The sequence below is a fragment of the Triturus cristatus genome, chromosome 7, assembly GCF_964204655.1.
Source record: "Triturus cristatus chromosome 7, aTriCri1.1, whole genome shotgun sequence".
In the NCBI taxonomy this organism is placed as follows: Eukaryota; Metazoa; Chordata; class Amphibia; order Caudata; family Salamandridae; genus Triturus; species Triturus cristatus.
This window is the reverse complement of record NC_140590.1, coordinates 1,355,975,140-1,355,993,358: the sequence shown is the minus strand read 5'-3', so window position 1 is coordinate 1,355,993,358 and position 18,219 is coordinate 1,355,975,140. Positions and strand designations below refer to the sequence as shown.

The window sequence follows — 18,219 nt, the reverse complement described above, 5'->3', positions numbered from 1 at the left end:
GTTGTTTGGGGACCCGTATATCACTGCTGGGTGGTTATGATCTCAATATACTGCCCCTTTAGACATTTTTTGGCTTCATTTATGCTGCCCCACTCAGAGTGCGAAGAGAAAATGGCGGCCGCCGCTTCCTGGTTTCGGCCGATTCGAATGTTTACTAAGATCTAAGAGCCAATCAGAATCGCGCTCGCGCACGTCACCGTACGCGTACGGTAAGCGCACCGTAAGCGCACCGTAAGCTGGCTCAGATATATATATTGATTTAAAGGCTATTTTCTCAGAATCTACTGAACAGATTTACACCAAACCTACAAAAGGCACTTCCTTGACCTGAGGACTACCTCTCTGCCAAATGTCATTTAATTCTGTTCAGCCGTTCGGGCTGTAGCTCGGTCTAAAGGTCCTATGGAAAAATGCATGGGAAAAACGCGTTTTGGGACCCCCCTTTTATCTCAGCCCCCGCTTGACGAATCCCCCCGAGACTTTCAGGGTAGGAGCGGAGCTCAACGCCCCACCTATTTTGAAAATTTCGCGAGGATTCGTCGACCGGCGCCAAAGTTATTCAAAATAGAATGTTGCGGATTTCCTATGGTAAGAGGGTCCTAACTATAACTATCTACTGGCGACCGCCAGTAGATAATATATATATATATATCTCAATCAATGCGCAAGTCTTCCACCCTCCGCTGTACCTCGCGTCTCGGGTGCTACTCCCACGGTGGTGGTGTGCCGCAATACAATGGAACACTCCGACATTTGCAATCGCGCGGCCAGTAACAAGTGCACTCCCGGGTCCTGAATTAAAGTAATTTATTGGCAAGTCATCAGCACTGACAGACATGTTTCGGCACGTCGCCTTCCTCAAATGTCGGTGTAAATCAAACGTTTTCACATGTTGAATCATCCAATTGTACATAAACGTGCAATGTATTTCATGGAAATAAAAGATGGCACAACAAATATTATGAATGCTCGGTAAATACGGCAGGCATCTTACAAAGTATAGGCCAGGTCTGGCAGGGAGCAAACCAAGAAAATCAATAAATTATTGAATTTAATTCAGAATTTACTTTTTACTGTTTAGAATGCCACTGCTCAAAAAGGTATATTGGGGGTCCTATACACCTAGCCAAAAAGAGTGTCCTTGAACATGCGGGTGATCGTGAATAAAGATCAGAGCTATCCAGTCGCTCGTCATTTTGAATCTATGCATAAAAGCAATTGCGACCTGCTTAGGTTCTTCTGTAAGATTTGATTTACACTGACATTGAGGAAGGCAACGTGTCGAAACACGTCCGTCAGTGCTGATGACTTGCCAATAAATTACTTTAATAATTCTGGACCAGAGCGAGAGCGAGCATATATACACGCGAACATGTGAGCAAGGGCCAGGAGGCCCGAAACGCATCATGAGCTGTGCACTTATCTGTTCATATCAATAAATTATATATTTTGGCACCAGCAAAAGAAGTTGTCCGTTCCTGTCTTTGTGCGTGACTGAACATTTGGAGTGTAACTGGATAGATATAGATTGAATATGCTACTTACCAGTATGCATCTGTTCTTGGCATGTAGGGCTGCTGACATTCATATCTGTGCATAGATCGCCGCCTAGTGTTGGGTCCGGATGTTTGCACGTTGTTGTCCTGGAAGAGTCTTCGAAGTATCCTGAGATAGGTGACTCCTCCCCTGGACCACAGTGCGCATGGGCATCCTCTCCATCCTCAGATTGTTTTCGCCATTGTGGCAGTGATGGAGTAGATACAGAAAGTGATGACCATGCTTACAGTAATTCTGAGAGCTGCAGCTGCTACAGGCGCCGGGGAGGAGGGTGGGCGATATGAATGTCAGCAGCCCTACATGCCAAGAACAGATGCATACTGGTAAGTAGCATATTCAGTTCGAGGCATGTGGGCTGCTGAATTCATATCTGTGCATAGAATTGAATATGCTACTTACCAGTATGCATCTGTTCTTGGCATGTAGGGCTGCTGACATTCATATCTGTGCATAGATCGCCGCCTAGTGTTGGGTCCGGATGTTTGCACGTTGTTGTCCTGGAAGAGTCTTCGAAGTATCCTTGGATAGGTGACTCCTCCCCTGGACTACAGTGCGCATGGGCATCCTCTCCATCCTCAGATTGTTTTTCGCCATTGTGGCAGTGATGGAGTAGATACAGAAAGTGATGACCATGCTTGCAGTAATTCTGAGAGCTGCAGCTGCGACAGGCGCCGGGGAGGAGGGAGGGCGATATGAATGTCAGCAGCCCTACATGCCAAGAACAGATGCATACTGGTAAGTAGCATATTCAGTTCGAGGCATGTGGGCTGCTGAATTCATATCTGTGCATAGAATGTATAGCAGTGCCCTCTATTGGCGGCGGCTACCCGTGCCAGCTGCAGCGGTCTGAAAAAGTGTTTTGAGAACAGCCTGTCCTACAGCTGCCTGCTGTTTTGACTGCACATCTACGCAATAGTGTTTTGTAAATGTGTGTGTAGTGGACCATGTGGCTGCTCTGCATATATCGTGCAGGGGAATATTTCCTAGGAAGGCCATGGAAGCCCCCAACTTACGTGTTGAGTGGGCTCGTGGTGGAATAGTTAATGTGCGTTTTGCCTTTTGATAACAGATTTGAATACACTTAACTATCCATCTGGCTATCCCTGCTTTGGAGATGGCGTTACCTTTGTGGTGTGGGGCAAAGGCAACGAACAGTTGTTTTGTCTTCCTGAAGGGTTTAGTCCTGTCGATGTAGTACATGAGGGCCCTCCGTACATCTAGTGTATGTAGTGCCCTTTCTGCAACAGTTTGTGGGTTTTGGAAGAAAACCGGCAGTTCAATAGTCTGATTCATGTGGAACTGCGATACCACCTTGGGCATGAATTTGGGGTTGGTACGTAGTACGACCCTGTTGGCGTGAACCTGTATAAATGGCTCTTGAACGGTTAGTGCCTGGAGTTCACTAACTCTTCTTAGGGAAGTGATCGCTACAAGGAAGGCCACTTTCCAGGTAAGGAATTGAATCTCGCATGAGTGTAGAGGTTCAAAGGGTGGACCCATCAGGTGTGTGAGGACCAAGTTGAGGTTCCACATCGGAGCCGGTGGGTGGCTTGGTGGAATGACTCGTTTGAGTCCTTCTAAGAATGCTTTGATGGCAGGCACTCTGAATAGAGAGAGGTGCTGCCTGGTTTGCAGATAGGCTGAGATTGCGGTCAAATGGACACGTATAGAGGTGTACGCCAGGTTGCATCGATATAGGTGTAAGAGGTAACAGATGATGTTTTGGATGGATGCGTCCAGCGGGTTGATGTCATTATTACTGCAATAAATGACGAACCTCTTCCATTTGGCTGCATAGCAAGCTCTGGTAGTGGGTCTCCTGGCCTCCTTGATGATGTCCATACAGTCAGGTGGCAGGTTGAGATAGCCAAACTCTAGGACTTCAGGAGCCAGATCGCCAGGTTCAGCTGTTGCGGATCTGGGTGCTGAACCTCTCCATGGTTCTGCGTCAAATGCGCGGGTTTGATCCGCAGCTTTTGATGCGGCACCACGGAAAGTTCGAGGAAGGTGGTGTACCACGGCTGGCGTGCCCACGTGGGAGCAACTAGGACGAGTGTCAGGGAGTGTTGTCGGAGTTTGCGAGCCACCAGCGGTATCAATGGCGCTGGGGGAAAAGCGTACGCAAGTCTGCCGGACCAGTTCATCCATATCGCATTGCCCTGCGACTGCGGATGTGGGAATCTGGCGGCGAAGCTTTGGCATTTTGCGTTTTCGCTTGTCGCGAATAGGTCTATCTCTGGATGACCCCACTGCTGGAAGTACGGTTGGAGTACTGATGGGTGTAACTCCCACTCGTGCATCTGGTGGCTGTGTCTGCTGAGCAGATCCGCCATCAGGTTGTCCTCGCCAGGGAGGTGTTCCGCCATGAGGAACATGTTCCTTTGAATGGCCCACTTCCACATGCTCTGAGCCAGATGAGACAACTGTGGAGAGTGTGTTCCTCCCTGTTTCTGTATGTAGTACATTGCGGTCATGTTGTCCGTCCGGATCAACACGACCCTGTTGCATAGATGTACTTTGAATGCCTTCATGGCTAGGAAGATTGCCATCAGTTCCAGAAGGTTGATGTGCATCTTCTTTTGTTGTGTTGTCCATAGTCCCTGCACTGTGTAGTGGAGTACATGAGCTCCCCATCCCTGGAGAGACGCGTCCGCTGTCAGTACTATCTGTGGGACAGGCTCTTGGAATGGACGGCCCTTGCAAAGGTTTTGTGGATTCCACCAATGCAGAGAGTTGTATGACGGACCGCTCACCAACACTAGGTCTTTCAGCTGTCCTTGAGCCTGATTCCACTGACGTGCTAGGCACTCAGCAGTTGTATGCTGTTGATCCTCACTAAATTTGGCTGAGCTGTGGCCGCCAGAGTGTCTATAGTCGCACCTAGGTACTGTTGTACGTGTGCGGGCTGGAGATGGGACTTTGGGTAATTTAGTGAGAATCCCAGACTGTGAAGAAGGTGAATGGTGCGGGACATGTGGCTTGCACATTGCTGGGCTGACTTCGCTTGAACGAGCCAGTCGTCTAGGTAGGGGTAGACGTGTATATGCTGCCTCCGTAGATGTGCTGCCACTGTAGCTAGGCACTTTGTGAAGACCCTGGGCGCTGTTGTCACGCCGAAGGGAAGGACTTTGAACTGATAGTGCTGCCCCTGAACAGTGAACCTGAGGTATTTTTTGTGTGAGGGGTGGATGGGTATGTGAAAGTACGCATCCTTGAGGTCCAGTGTGGCTAGGAAGTCTCCCTGCTTGAGAAGCGGAAGGACTTGCTGTAGAGTGAGCATGTGAAAGTGGTCTGAAAGAATGTACTGGTTCAGGGGTCTCAGGTCTAATATAGGTCTGAGCGACCCGTCCTTTTTTGGAATTAAGAAGTAGAGGGAGTACACTCCCGTACCCTGCTCGTGGATGGGTACGACCTCTATAGCGCCTTTTAGAAGCATACTTTGCACCTCTTGCTGTAAGAGCGTTAAGTGCTCTGAGGACATAGGACGGCTTCTTGGTGGTATTGTGGGTGGAGTGGAGGTTAACTCCAGACAGTAACCGTATTTTACAATATCTTTGACCCACCTGTCCGTGGTGATGGAGTTCCACGTGGACAGGAACCTTTGTAGCCTTCCCCCGACAGGTGTTATGTGGTCGGGAGGAAGGGAGAGGGCGTCACTGCTTGTTCTTGGGGGAGGACCTGGTGTTGCCGTAGCCACGTCCTCTGCCCTTTGTACTGGAGCCACGATATCCACCTCGGGTGTTTTTATCGTAGGTGGTCTGTGTATTGCCTTTGTTATACGTTTGTTGTGACCCCTGTCCTCTACCTGCTCCCTTGTTTCCGGGGCGACGAAAGGAGCCGCTCCGAAAGGACTGAGTTTGTAGGGCGCCATGGACTTTGCAGTGTCCGTGTCCTTTTTTATCTTTTCGAGGGTGGTGTCAACCTCTGGCCCGAATAAATAGTCGGGGTTGACGGGCTGGTTGAGTATATTGTTTTTTACCTCCGGCTTGAATCCTGAGATCCGTAGCCAGGCATGTCGTCGCAGCATGACGCTTGTGTTTATGGCCCTGGCAGCCGTGTCTGCAGCATCTAGTGCACATTTGATGGAAGCATTCGTGAGTAGCTGTCCCTCTCTGATGAGCATTTCTGCGCCTTCCTTGAACTGGTCAGGGAGATGTTGGAATATTTGCTCCAGTGTGTCATAGTGCGCCCTATCATAGCGAGCAAGGAGCGCTTGAGTGTTGGCTATGCGCCATATGTTGGCAGCTTGGGCGGCAACTCGCTTGCCAGAGGTCTCTAACACTTTGGACTCTTTGTCCGGGGGAGGAGCGTCACCTGTCGTTTGCGAGTGTGCCCTCTTGCGTGCATTCGCTACGACGATGGAGTCGAGTGGTAATTGGCCTCTGATGTAAGTAGGATCCCCAGGTGCTGATCTGTATTTCTTATCAATCCTGGGGTTTATCACGCGTGCCCTGGTGGGTTCCTTGAAAATTTCCTTAGCTGGTTTGAGGACCCCCTTCAACATTGGCAGAGTTTTTACATGTCTTTCTGAGGATGCAAAGGTGTCCATTAGAAAGTCATCTTCGATGGTATCAGAGTGAAGCTGTACCCCATGGTTATTTGCAGCGCGTTCAATAAGAGCGTTGAACGCCGCAGTATCCTCCGTAGGAGATGTTTTTGCCCCATAGAGTTGTTGGTCCTGTGCATCGAGAGGTGCACTGGGGTCTGCAGGGTCGCCCCAAGTTTGATCAGGGTCCTGCTGGTCATCAGGGTCTGTGTCTACATGGTAGGGGACTTGGTCATCCATGTAGTCCTCCAATGCATCCGTGTCGGAGCGTGTGGGGGAGAACCGGTGTGGATCCTGGTAGGGTGAATGGAAGGGTTCATAAAGGAGAGGTTCTGACTCTAAAGGCAACTTCCTTTTTAGTGGGATCCTGAAAGGGTCCAGTGGCGGCTCCGAAGTTATCCTTCGGTCGTGGAGAATCATCCTGCCAGTGTCGGCGTCGATGACGCGTGCCGGAGACGTCTCAGCGGGTGTGACCGTAGTTTGGGTGACCCGTGTCCTGAGTTGGAACATTTTTGGGATTGTCGACAGAGGCAATCCGAAGGTAATGTTGGCCGGCACCGAAGAGGCTGCTGGAGCTCCGATCGAACTGGAACCCGACGTGTCCTGGAGGACAGCCGGGGTTTTGCTGCCTCGCGTCGCACCAGGTTGTATTTGGGGCGCCTTTGAGGCTTTGGCACCGGTCAGGTTCGTAGAGGCGGCCGTGTTTTTTTTCGGCGCCGGCGGTTCTTCGAGTCGAGGTGTAGAGAGCACCGTCGAAGTCTTCGATACGTGAGGCTTAGGTGTTGTCGAGGGAGTGATGCGAGACGCAGCAGGCGTTACGGCCCTCGGTGTCGTTGGTGCCGGTAGCCGAGCAGGTTTGTCGGTGCCGATGGCCTTTTTCCGTTTGTCGACTCCAACGTCGCCCGCTTCAAGTTCGGCACCGAAGTCTCTTGGTGCGGTCGGTGCCGACGCGTTGCGCTGGCGTCGACGGCGTGGAAGGCCTTGATCCGACCAGCGCCACTTTCAGTTTCGGTTTCGGTGGAACCGGAGCAGCTTTCGGTTTCGGCTTTGCTGTAGGGAAACCAGCTTGTTTGTGCAATAATGGCTGCCGCTGAACATCCGAGGCCGGGCCCGAGGGCGGGGCCGAAGAACTGCGGGATGGGTCTCGGGTAAGGCCCGAAGGCGATCCCTCGACCGGAGCCATAGGCTGTGGCACTGGTGTTTCTCTGGTTTGAACAGGTAGGCCTTGTTCATCATTGGAGCTACTCTCTTCGGCCCCTAAGGCCTCCTCGTCGTCTCCTACCTCGGTGTCGTCTTCACCTCTGTGGAAGAGTGACTCGTCTACCTCGTCCGATCCGGGGTCGTGTTCGGAAACGGGACTGGAGGGCAAGACTTCTAATTCCTCGACGTCTTCGGCCTCGTTGAAGATGTCTGTTGGGGCCGGTGCCGTGTGCTGCGCCTCGAGTCTCGCCGCTCGTCGATTCCGTAGAGTCTTCTTCGAACGGAACCGGGCACAGGCCATGCATGTCGATTCGTCGTGGTCCGGCGAAAGGCATTTGTTGCACACCGGATGGACGTCGATGTGTGGGTACTTCGCATTGCATACCGGACACCTCTTGAATGGCGTCCTCGATTCCATCGTCGAAGTAGTCGATGGACAGGTAAATGCGAAAAAAGTCGGTGCTGAAAGTTAGTAAACTAACAGAATTGTATCGAAACCCGATCGATAGACAGTACCGACGCAAACTAAAGGCCTTTTGGCCTCGACAAAATATTTTCCTAACTTGAGCTAAGATAGCACATCCGAACCCAATGGCGGAAAAAAACAATCTGAGGATGGAGAGGATGCCCATGCGCACTGTAGTCCAGGGGAGGAGTCACCTATCCAAGGATACTTCGAAGACTCTTCCAGGACAACAACGTGCAAACATCCGGACCCAACACTAGGCGGCGATCTATGCACAGATATGAATTCAGCAGCCCACATGCCTCGAACATATAGCAGTACCCTCTATTAGCGGCGGCTACCAGTGCCAGCTGCAGCGGTCTGAAAAAGAGTTTTGAGAACAGCCTGTCCTACAGCTGCCTGCTGTTTTGATTGCACATCTACACAATAGTGTTTGGTAAATGTATGTGTAGTGGACCAGGTGGCTGCTCTACATATATCATGCAAAGGAATGTTTCCAAGGAAAGCCATGGAGGCCCCTAACTTACGTGTTGAGTGGGCTCGTGGGGGAATCGTTAATGTGCGTTTAGCTTTTTGATAGCAAATTTGAATACATTTAACGATCCATCTGGCTATACCTGCTTTGGAGATGGCGTTACCTTTGTGGTGTGGGGCAAAGGCAACGAAAAGTTGTTTTGTTTTCCTAAAGACTTTAGTCCTGTCTATATAGTACATGAGGGCTCTCTTTACATCCAGTGTATGGAGTGCTCTTTCTGCGACAGTTTGTGGGTTTTGAAAGAAAACAGGCAGTTCAATAGTTTGATTTATGTGGAACTGCGATATCACCTTGGGCATGAATTTGGGGTTGGTACGTAGTACGACCCTGTTGGCGTGAACCTGTATGAATGGCTCTTGAACGGTTAGTGCCTGGAGTTCACTAACTCTCCTCAACGAAGTGATCGCTACTAGGAAAGCTACTTTCCAGGTGAGGAATTGAATCTCGCATGAGTGTAGAGGTTCGAAGGGTGGACCCATCAGGCGTGTGAGGACCAAGTTGAGGTTCCACATTGGAGCTGGTGGGTGGCTTGGAGGAATTACTCGTTTGAGTCCTTCCAAGAATGCTTTGATGGCAGGCACTCTGAATAAAGAGAGGTGCTGCCTGTTCTGGAGATAGGCTGATATTGCGGTCAAATGGACACGTATTGAGGTGTATGCCAGATTGCATCGGTATAGGTGTAAGGGGTAACAAATTATGTTTTGGATGGATGCGACTAGCGGGTTAATGTCATTGTTATTGCAATAAATTACGAACCTTTTCCATTTGGCTGCATAGCAAGCTCTGGTAGTGGGTCTTCTAGCTTCCTTAATGATGTCCATACAGTCAGGTGGCAGGTTTAGGTAGCCAAACTCTAGGACTTCAGGAGCCAGATTGCCAGGTTCAGCTGTTGCGGATCTGGGTGCTGAATCTCTCCATGGTTCTGCGTCAAATGCGCGGGTTTGATCCGCAGCCTTTGATGCGGCACCACGGAAAGTTCAAGAAAGGTGGTGTACCATGGTTGGCGTGCCCATGTTGGAGCAACCAGGATGAGTGTTAGTGAGTGTTGTCTGAGTTTGCGTGCCACCAGCGGTATCAATGGTGCTGGGGGGAAAGCGTACGCAAATCTGCCGGACCAGTTCATCGATATCGCATTGCCCTGCGACTGCGGATGTGGGAACCTGGCGGCAAAGCTTAGGCATTTTGCGTTTTCGTTTGTGGCGAATAGGTCTATCTCTGGATGACCCCACTGTTGGAAGTACAGTTGGAGTACTGACGGGTGTAGCTCCCACTCGTGCATCTGGTGGCTGTGTCTGCTGAGCAGATCCGCCATCTGGTTGTCCTTGCCAGGGAGGTGTTCTGCCATGAGGAATATGTTCCTCTGAATGGCCCACTTCCACATGCTCTGAGCCAGATGAGACAACTGTGGAGTGTGTGTTCCTCCCTGCTTCTGTATGTAGTACATGGCAGTCATGTTGTCCGTCCGGATCAACACGACTTTGTTGCACAAGTGTACCTTGAATGCTTTCATTGCCAGGAAGATTGCCATCAGTTCTAGAAGGTTGATGGGCATCTTCTTTTGTTGTATTGTCCATAGTCCCTGCACTGTGTAGTTGAGTACATGAGCTCCCCATCCCTGGAGAGACGCGTCCGCCGTCAGTATTATTTGTGAAACAGGCTCTTGGAACGGTCGGCCCTTGTAAAGGTTTTGTGGATTCCACCAATGCAGAGAGTTGTATGCCCGACCGCTCACCAACACTAGGTCGTTTAGTTGCCCGTGAGCCTGATTCCATTGACGTGCTAAGCACTCCTGAAGCGGGCGCATATGTAGTCTCGCGTGTGGGACTATGAAAATGCAGGAGGCCATCATGCCTATCAACTGCATGAACACTCGCGCAGGAAGGGAGTGTTGGGGTGTGAACTTTGAAATCAGCATTTGCATGCTGTTGATCCTCACTAAATTTGGCTGAGCTGTGGCTGCCAGAGTGTCTATGGTCGCACCGAGGTACTGTTGTACGTGTGCTGGTTGGAGATGTGATTTTGGGTAATTTAGTGAGAATCCCAGATTGTGAAGGAGGTGAATGGTGCGGGACATGTGGCTGGCACATTGCTGGGCTGACTGTGCCTGAACAAGCCAGTCGTCCAGGTAAGGGTAGACGTGAATATGTTGCCTCCGTAGATGTGCAGCCACTGTAGCTAGGCACTTTGTGAAAACTCTGGGTGCTGTTGTCACGCCGAAGGGAAGAACCTTGAATTGGTAGTGCTGCCCTTGAATAGTGAACCTGAGATATTTTCTGTGTGAGGGGTGAATGGGTATGTGGAAATACGCATCTTTGAGGTCTACCGTGGCTAGGAAGTCTCCCTGTTTGAGCAGCGGGAGGACTTGTTGTAGGGTGAGCATGTGGAAATGCTCTGAGAGAATGTAGCGGTTGAGGGGTCTCAGGTCTAGTATAGGTCTGAGTGACCCGTCCTTTTTTGGTATTAAGAAGTACAGGGAGTACACCCCCGTACCTTGCTCGTGGACGGGTACGACCTCTATTGCGCCTTTTTTCAGCATACTTAGCATTTCCTGCTGTAATAGCGCTAAGTGCTCTGAGGACATAGGACGGTGTTTTGGCGGTATTGTGGGTGGAGTGGAGGTTAATTCTAGGCAGTAACCGTGTTTGAGAATATCTTTGACCCACCTGTCCGTGGTGATGGTGTTCCACGTGGACAGGAACCTTTGTAGCCTTCCCCCGACAGGTGTTATGTGGTCGGGAGGAAGGGAGAGGGCGTCACTGTTTGTTCTTGGGGGAGGACCTGGTATTGCCGTATCCGCGTCCTCTGCCCTTTGTGCTGGAGCCACGATATCCACCCCGGGTGTTTTTATCGTAGGTACCTTGTATGTTGCCCTTGTTGTAGGTTTGCTGTGACCCCTGTCCTCTACCTGCTCCTCTATTTCCGGGGCGACGAAAGGAGCCACTCCGAAAGGTCTGCGTTTGGAGAGCCCCCATGGACTTTGCAGTGTCTGTGTCCTTTTTTATTTTTTCTAGGGTGGTGTCAACTTCTGGTCCGAATAAGTAGTCGGGGTTGACCGGCTGATTGAGGATGTTATTTTGAACCTCAGGTTTGAATCCGGAGATTCGTAACCAGGCGTGTCGTCGTAGCATGACGCTGGTGTTTATTGCTCTGGCAGCTGTATCTGCGGCATCCAGTGCACACTTAATGGATGCGTTCGAGAGGAGTTGTCCCTCCCTGATGAGGAGCTCTGCTCCCTCTTTGTATTGGTCAGGGAGATGTTGGAGTAGGGTTTCTAATGTGTCATAGTGTGCGCGATCGTAGCGAGCTAGGAGCGCCTGGGTATTGGCAATACGCCATATGTTAGCTGCCTGGGCTGCAACTCGTTTGCCGGAGGTCTCTAGCACCTTGGACTCTTTGTCCGGGGGAGGAGCATCACCAGTTGTCTGCGAGTGCGCCCGTTTGCGAGCATTAGCGACTACGATGGAATCTAGAGGCAACTGGCCTCTAATGTACGTAGGGTCCCCAGGCGCCGACTTATATTTCTTGTCGATCCTGGGGTTTATTACTCTTGCCCTGGTGGGTTCTTTGAAAATGTCCTTTGCTGGTTTGAGGACACCCTTCAATATGGGCAGAGTTTTGATATTCCTTTCTGAGGATGCGAAAGAATCCATTAGAAAATCGTCCTCGATTGTGTCAGAGTGGAGTTGCACACCATGATTGGCCGCAGCACGTTCAATGAGGGCGTTGAATGCGGCAGTGTCCTCTGTGGGAGACGTTTTCGTGCCATATAGCTGCGTGTCCTGTGTATCCATAGCTGCACCCGGGTCTACAGGGTCATCCCAAGCCTGATCAGGGTCCTGTTGGCCTTCAGGGTCCATCTCCCTGGGGTAGGGGACGTCGTCACCCATGTAGTCCTCCAAAACGTCGGTTTCGGAGGGTGTCGGAGAGAAGGACTGTGGATCTGGGTAAGAGGTATGGAGACGTTCGTAAATAACTGGTTCCGAATCCGCTGGCAGCTTTTTCTTTAGCGGGATCCGGTAGGAGTCCAAAGCTTGCTCGGAAGATATTCTCCGCTTGTGGAGCATAATTCTGCCGGTGTCGGCATCGATGATGTGGGACGGTGATGTCTCCGTAGGAGAGCGTTCGGCAGGTGTGATCCTAGTTTGGGTGACACGTGTTCTGATTTCAAACAGTTTGGGTGCCGTGGATGGCGGCAGGCCAAAAGTGATGTTGGGTGTTGCTGGAGAAGCTTTTTGAGCTTTTTTCGGCTCGGAGCCCGACGTGTCCTGGAGGGCTGCCTTTTCTTTGATGCGTTGCAAGGACGCTGCAACTTGTCGCACCTGGAACGCCGACGGTTCTTTGGCGCCGAGCGGTTCTGTAGAGGCAGGCGTGGACTTCTTCGGGGCCACGGGGTCATCGAGTCGAGGAGAGGTAGTAGCTGTCGACGGCGTCGATGATTGGGCCTTAGGTGCTGCTTTCGAAGTGGTGTGCGACGCAGCGGCCATTTTGACCTTCGTGGCCGGAGCCGATTGTTTCGGTGCCGGGTGCCGAGGCGGTTTGGCGGTACCGATGGCCTTTTTCCGTGTGTCGGCGCCGACGTCGGCTGCTGCAAGTTCGGCACCGAAGTCCCGTTTGGTGCGGTCGGTGCCGACGGGTTTGGCTGGCGTCGAAGGTGTAGTGGGCTTCGATCCGACCAGTGTCAGTTTCAGTTTCGGTTTCTGTGGAACCGATAAGACTATTGGTTTCGGTTTCGAGGAAGGGAAACCAGTCGTTTTGGGTACTAATGGCTTTCGCTGGATGTCCGAGGCCGGGCCAGAGGGCGGGGCCGAAGAACTGCGGGATAGGTCTTGGGTAAGGCCCGAAGGCGATCCTTCGACCGGAGCCATAGACTGACGCACTGGGATATCCTCCGTCTGTACGGGTAGGCCTTGCTCGTCACCGGAGCTACTTTCTTCGGCCCCTAAGGCCTCATCGTAGTCTCCTACCTCGGTGTTGGCTTCTTCCCTGTGAAAGAGGTGTTCTTCGATGTCTTCCGATCCGGAATCGTGTTCGGAAGCGGGGCTGGAGGGTAGGTTCTCCACGCCTTCCACATCTTCGTCCTCGGCGCTGAAGATGTTGGTTGGGGCTGGTGCCGCTTGCTGCGCTTCAAGTCTCGCTGCTCGTCGATTCGGGAGAGTCTTTTTGGATCGGAATCGGGCACAGGCCATACATGTGGATTCGTCGTGATCCGGTGAAAGGCATTTGTTGCACACCGGGTGGACGTCGACATGGGGATATTTCGCATTGCAAACAGGACACCGCTTGAATGGGGTCCTCGATTCCATCGTCGATGTGGGTTCGATGGTCGGATATGATGCGAAAAAGTGTTTTTTGAAGTCAGTAAACTAACAAGTAACTGTCGATACCGATCGGGAACAGTACCGACGCGAACTAAAGGCCTTTTGGCCTGAAAAAAAGTTTTCCCTAACTTGAGTCAAGATAAGCACATCCGAACCCAATGGCGGAAAAAAACAATCTGAGGATGGAGAGGATGCCCATGCGCACTGTGGTCCAGGGGAGGAGTCACCTATCTCAGGATACTTCGAAGACTCTTCCAGGACAACAACGTGCAAACATCCGGACCCAACACTAGGCGGCGATCTATGCACAGATATGAATTCAGCAGCCCACATGCCTCGAACATATATATATATATTCACTGAAAAAACCATAGGTTTCACACACGTTATAGTTAGGAAATAGCATTTAAAAAACCTTGCAAATTCACTTAAAAAACCATAGGTTTCACACATGTTATAGTTAGCTGTACATTTCACTCGTAAAAAACCAATGAAATTCCACGTTACAGTTAGACCAGGTAACTATAACTTGCGCCCACAATAAACTGCTGATGACGTCACATATTACATCACTCATGACATGGTCAGTGACATCACTCTTCACATCAATGATGACATCTGAAATGACACATTGTGGATTGCGGTCGCGCAAGTTATAGTTACCTGATCTAACTATAACGTGGAATTTCATTGGTTTTTTACGAGTGAAATGTACAGCTAACTATAACATGTGTGAAACCTATGGTTTTTTAAGTGAATTTGCAAGGTTTTTTAAATGCTAATTCCTAACTATAACGTGTGTGAAACCTATGGTTTTTTCAGTGAATTTGTACGGTTTTTTAAATGCTAAGTTATGTATTTATTTTTTATTTTTTTTCTGGTTTTTCACCGTGCGCACACCCTGCGCAGTTCATACCGTGCGCGCCTCGCCTTTTTTTTACACAGTAACAATTTTTTTTTCTCCTTTGCGGGTCCTTCAATTTATTTAATAAATGTGATTATTATTTGGTTTTTTTTAAAAAAAAAATTTTTTGCCGTGCGCGTACGGTAAGCTTATCGTACGCGCACTCCGCGATTTTTTTTAAAAATTATTAAATGTATTTTTCGTACTTTTTGGTCCTTCGTGGACCCCCTGACAAACGCTAGGGGGTCTGCAACTCTCTTTGTTGCCCCCTTTTCACGTTATCCACCTTTGTTTTTCAGTGCGAGACAGAGAAAATGGCGGCCGACATTTTCTGATTTCGACCAATTCGAATGTTTACAGTCATGTAACCACCAATCAGAATTGAGCTCGCGCACGGCACCGTACGCGTACGGTAAGCTTACCGTAAGCGCACGGAGCGCGCTTACAGATATATATATTGATTTAAATGCTATTTTCTCAGGACCTACAGAACAGATTTACACCAGACCTGCAAAAGGCACATCTCTGACCTGAGGACTACCTCTCTGCCAAATTTCAAGTAATTCTGTTCAGCCGTTCGGGCTGTAGCTCGGACTAAAGGTCCTATGGGAAAATGCATGGGGGAAACGCGTTTTGGGACCCCCCTTTTTTCTCAGCCCCCGCTTGACGAATTCCCCCGAGACTTTCAGGGTAGGAGCGGAGCGGAGCGCCCCACCTATTTTGAAAATTTCGCGAGGATTCGTCAACCGGCGCCAAAGTTATTCCAAATAGAATGTTGCGGATTTCCTATGGAAACACGGTCCTAACTATAACTATCCACTGGCGACCGCCAGTAGATAATATATATATATATATATATATATATATATATATATAAGAGATATATTTTGCCCGCAATGGTCTTCTTCACAAGCCTTGTGAAGAAGACCCTTGCGGTTGAAACATGTCAAGACTCATGTTATGATGCTCAATATTTTCCTTTTTGCTTGTCTCTTTTTTAACAGAAAATGTGTGCAAAGCGAAATTAATCTACAATGCGATACAAACCACATGTTCATGAAGAATTTGACAAATGCTACATTTCTTCATTTGATACAGACCATGACAGATGAAGAAAATGCATCGCACTCAACTGACCAGATCGCTAGAGCACCGAACACTTTTTAGGTCTGGGATTTTCATAACACAGCTGTCAAACAGATCTACATCTTACAACATACATACAAAAGGCTTTGTGCTCCCTTCTTTCACCCACTGGCTTTATTTAACGAGATCATTTCAAGCATTGGCTTCAGACTTTGAGATCATCATCTTGGCTCAGCCCAGTTGTGCATTAATCTCGCATCTATTGTTTTATTGTGTATATCTTCCTGCGTTCACTTCAGTGCTTGCATTGAACTGCAGGAGGCTCTACTTCAGAGTGAGACACCCAAGGGGGACAGCAGAAGCGGACTGTGGGGACTATTTAATGTGTTTCTCCTGCATGCTTTAGCAAATGAAATCCGCCCCTACTGGCTGTGCTGATGCTGGTTTTCATCCAAGTTAAATTTAACATCTTTTAAAATTCTTCACAAATGAAAGCTAGTATGTAGCAAGAACCACTGGTACTTATGGTCTACGCCTACTGTGTCTCATAGTAGGATATGTACAAATGCATAAATATTGTGTTAAGAATGGGGCAAAAAAGGTGAATTTTAAAGCCACTACACCGAGTATTTACACATTTCAAGAGTAGCTTAAAAAAACGTTTTACCTCAGCCCATTTCCCATCTCCAACACTTTGCATCACTACGCAGAGAGGATCCGACTTCGAGCCAATATCTTTGTCCATCAAATTGTCACATGATATCGACAACTGCACTTTGGTCACACACTGAGCCATCTGAAAAAAAGAATTAAAAACAACAAGATTAACAAACCTCCAAGTCACCACCCACAAATGCAAAATAGTAGAGAAAAACAGCTGATTGTGAGTGGGTAGCGTTTATAAAGATCTTCCAGAAATTGCAGGTTAACTGGATGGATCCCCAGTAATATTTCCGATCCCCCCACCGAAATTGCATTGGTTAAGCTTAGTGATTAAACGCACAGGCTGAACAGGGTGCGGATTGCTAGGAGATGATACACTGAAGTAAACAAATTAATAAAACTTAGGAGAAAAAAATTCATCACTGTGGATTAGATTAATAGTCGCCTGGGTCGACCACAAACTCCCAAACAATGCCGAAGGAAAAAGGCTTCTTCCTATACGTAAAATAAGAATCATTAAAGGCATATGTTTTGCCTTGTCCATCAAAGACATTCCTGGTGCGATGGTTTTATTTATTTTTAGGTCTCGCCTACGCAGCAAGCATGCGCTGCTTAGGAGGGGGCCTTTAGCCGTTGCTCTGCTCATTTTCAAGCATACACTTGTGCTTGTGGCGGCATCCACCTTGCGGGAGCGAGCAGCAGCGTGCATGCTAATTGGCTGTTGCTCGCTCCAGCAAGGCGGATGGTGCCACAAGCACGAGTGTGCTTGAAAACAGCTGCATTAGTCATTACCTCGTTCACGGCTCTCTCCCCTGAAACCAGTTGCTGTAACACTTTTAGCATAAGTCATTCCCTCGTGCACTCTCTCGCTTTCTCTCTATGTTTTTTTAATTCCCCCCTCATTCATTGTCTTTTGCTCGCACACTCTCTCGCTTTCTCTAATTTTTTATTCCCCCACAGGACAAGGCAACATCGACATCATTTACAAACAATGCTTAAATGTACTTTTGCCACTTAGCATAAAATGCATGCGCATGCATTTTGTTAGTTTTAAGCGCTTTTGAAAAATTAATCGAACTTTGAACAATGCCAGCACCCCGGGAATAGGTACCAAGGTCGACTTAACCTAGTTGACTTTGCTGCTTTCTGGGTAGAAGTCTTTGATTCAGTGAATAACATATTGGGACTGGCGCTGACTCCAACTCCTGTGATGGGTTTACTGGGGTATGTAAAGGACACGCCACCCAGGATGCGCAAGCTGCATACCCTACTCCTATTCGCAAAGCGGCAGGTTGCAGTGCATTGGGGTAGACTGAGGGTGCCGACTTAAGGAATGGGTTAGGGACATCACCTACAGGCATACCCAACTAAGTACATATTGGGAGTTGCTGCCGCCAGCCTTTAGACCCCGGTAAATATGGGACCCATTCCTAAATTGGAGTAGTAATGCACAGTGAGGGGGCGAGACGTTGGAAGAGGCAGCACCGTAATCATGTTTGTAGCTGTGTTATGTCAATGCCTCACAGACAACACTGGTCTGGTCGAAAATATGGTATGAGATCTTGTAACTGGCCCTCCCAGGGAAAGATATGTCTGGAAAGTATATGTTGGTATCATATCCGAGATCAAGAATGTATACTAAGGCAGTTGAGGTTTGTGTGTTACGTATGTGAGTTCGGGGGGGGGGGGGGTAGCTGCGGTGCAATATACCTGTCATTATGTAATAGTGTGGTCATTTGAAACGGACTTTCGCTTACTGGATATGTATCTGGCTTGTCCGACTGATTTGTTGATGTTGAACTGAAATGTCAATAAAAAAAAACAAAAAACCCCAGTTGACTAATTCCGGAGCTCTCCCCGTACATCTCATATTTCCGTGAGCCTCAGAAGGGGGTCGCTAGGTCTCTGGATGAAGAAGAGCATGTCCGCGTACAGCGAAACATG

The 18,219-nt window shown here is 49.1% G+C and overlaps 1 protein-coding gene across 19 annotated transcripts in view; it reads right to left on the bottom strand.

The window, feature by feature from the left end:
• The window catches only part of LOC146812053 (copine-1-like), a 633,944-nt gene that overhangs the window by 335,268 nt on the left and 280,457 nt on the right, over nucleotides 1–18,219 (bottom strand). For all 19 annotated transcript variants that reach the window (XM_085619050.1, XM_085619045.1, XM_085619042.1 and 16 more), the window contains one exon: nucleotides 16,280–16,408. In XM_085619050.1, coding sequence (XP_085475176.1) covers nucleotides 16,280–16,408 — 129 coding nt within the window. The remainder of the gene's footprint in view (nucleotides 1–16,279; nucleotides 16,409–18,219) is intronic.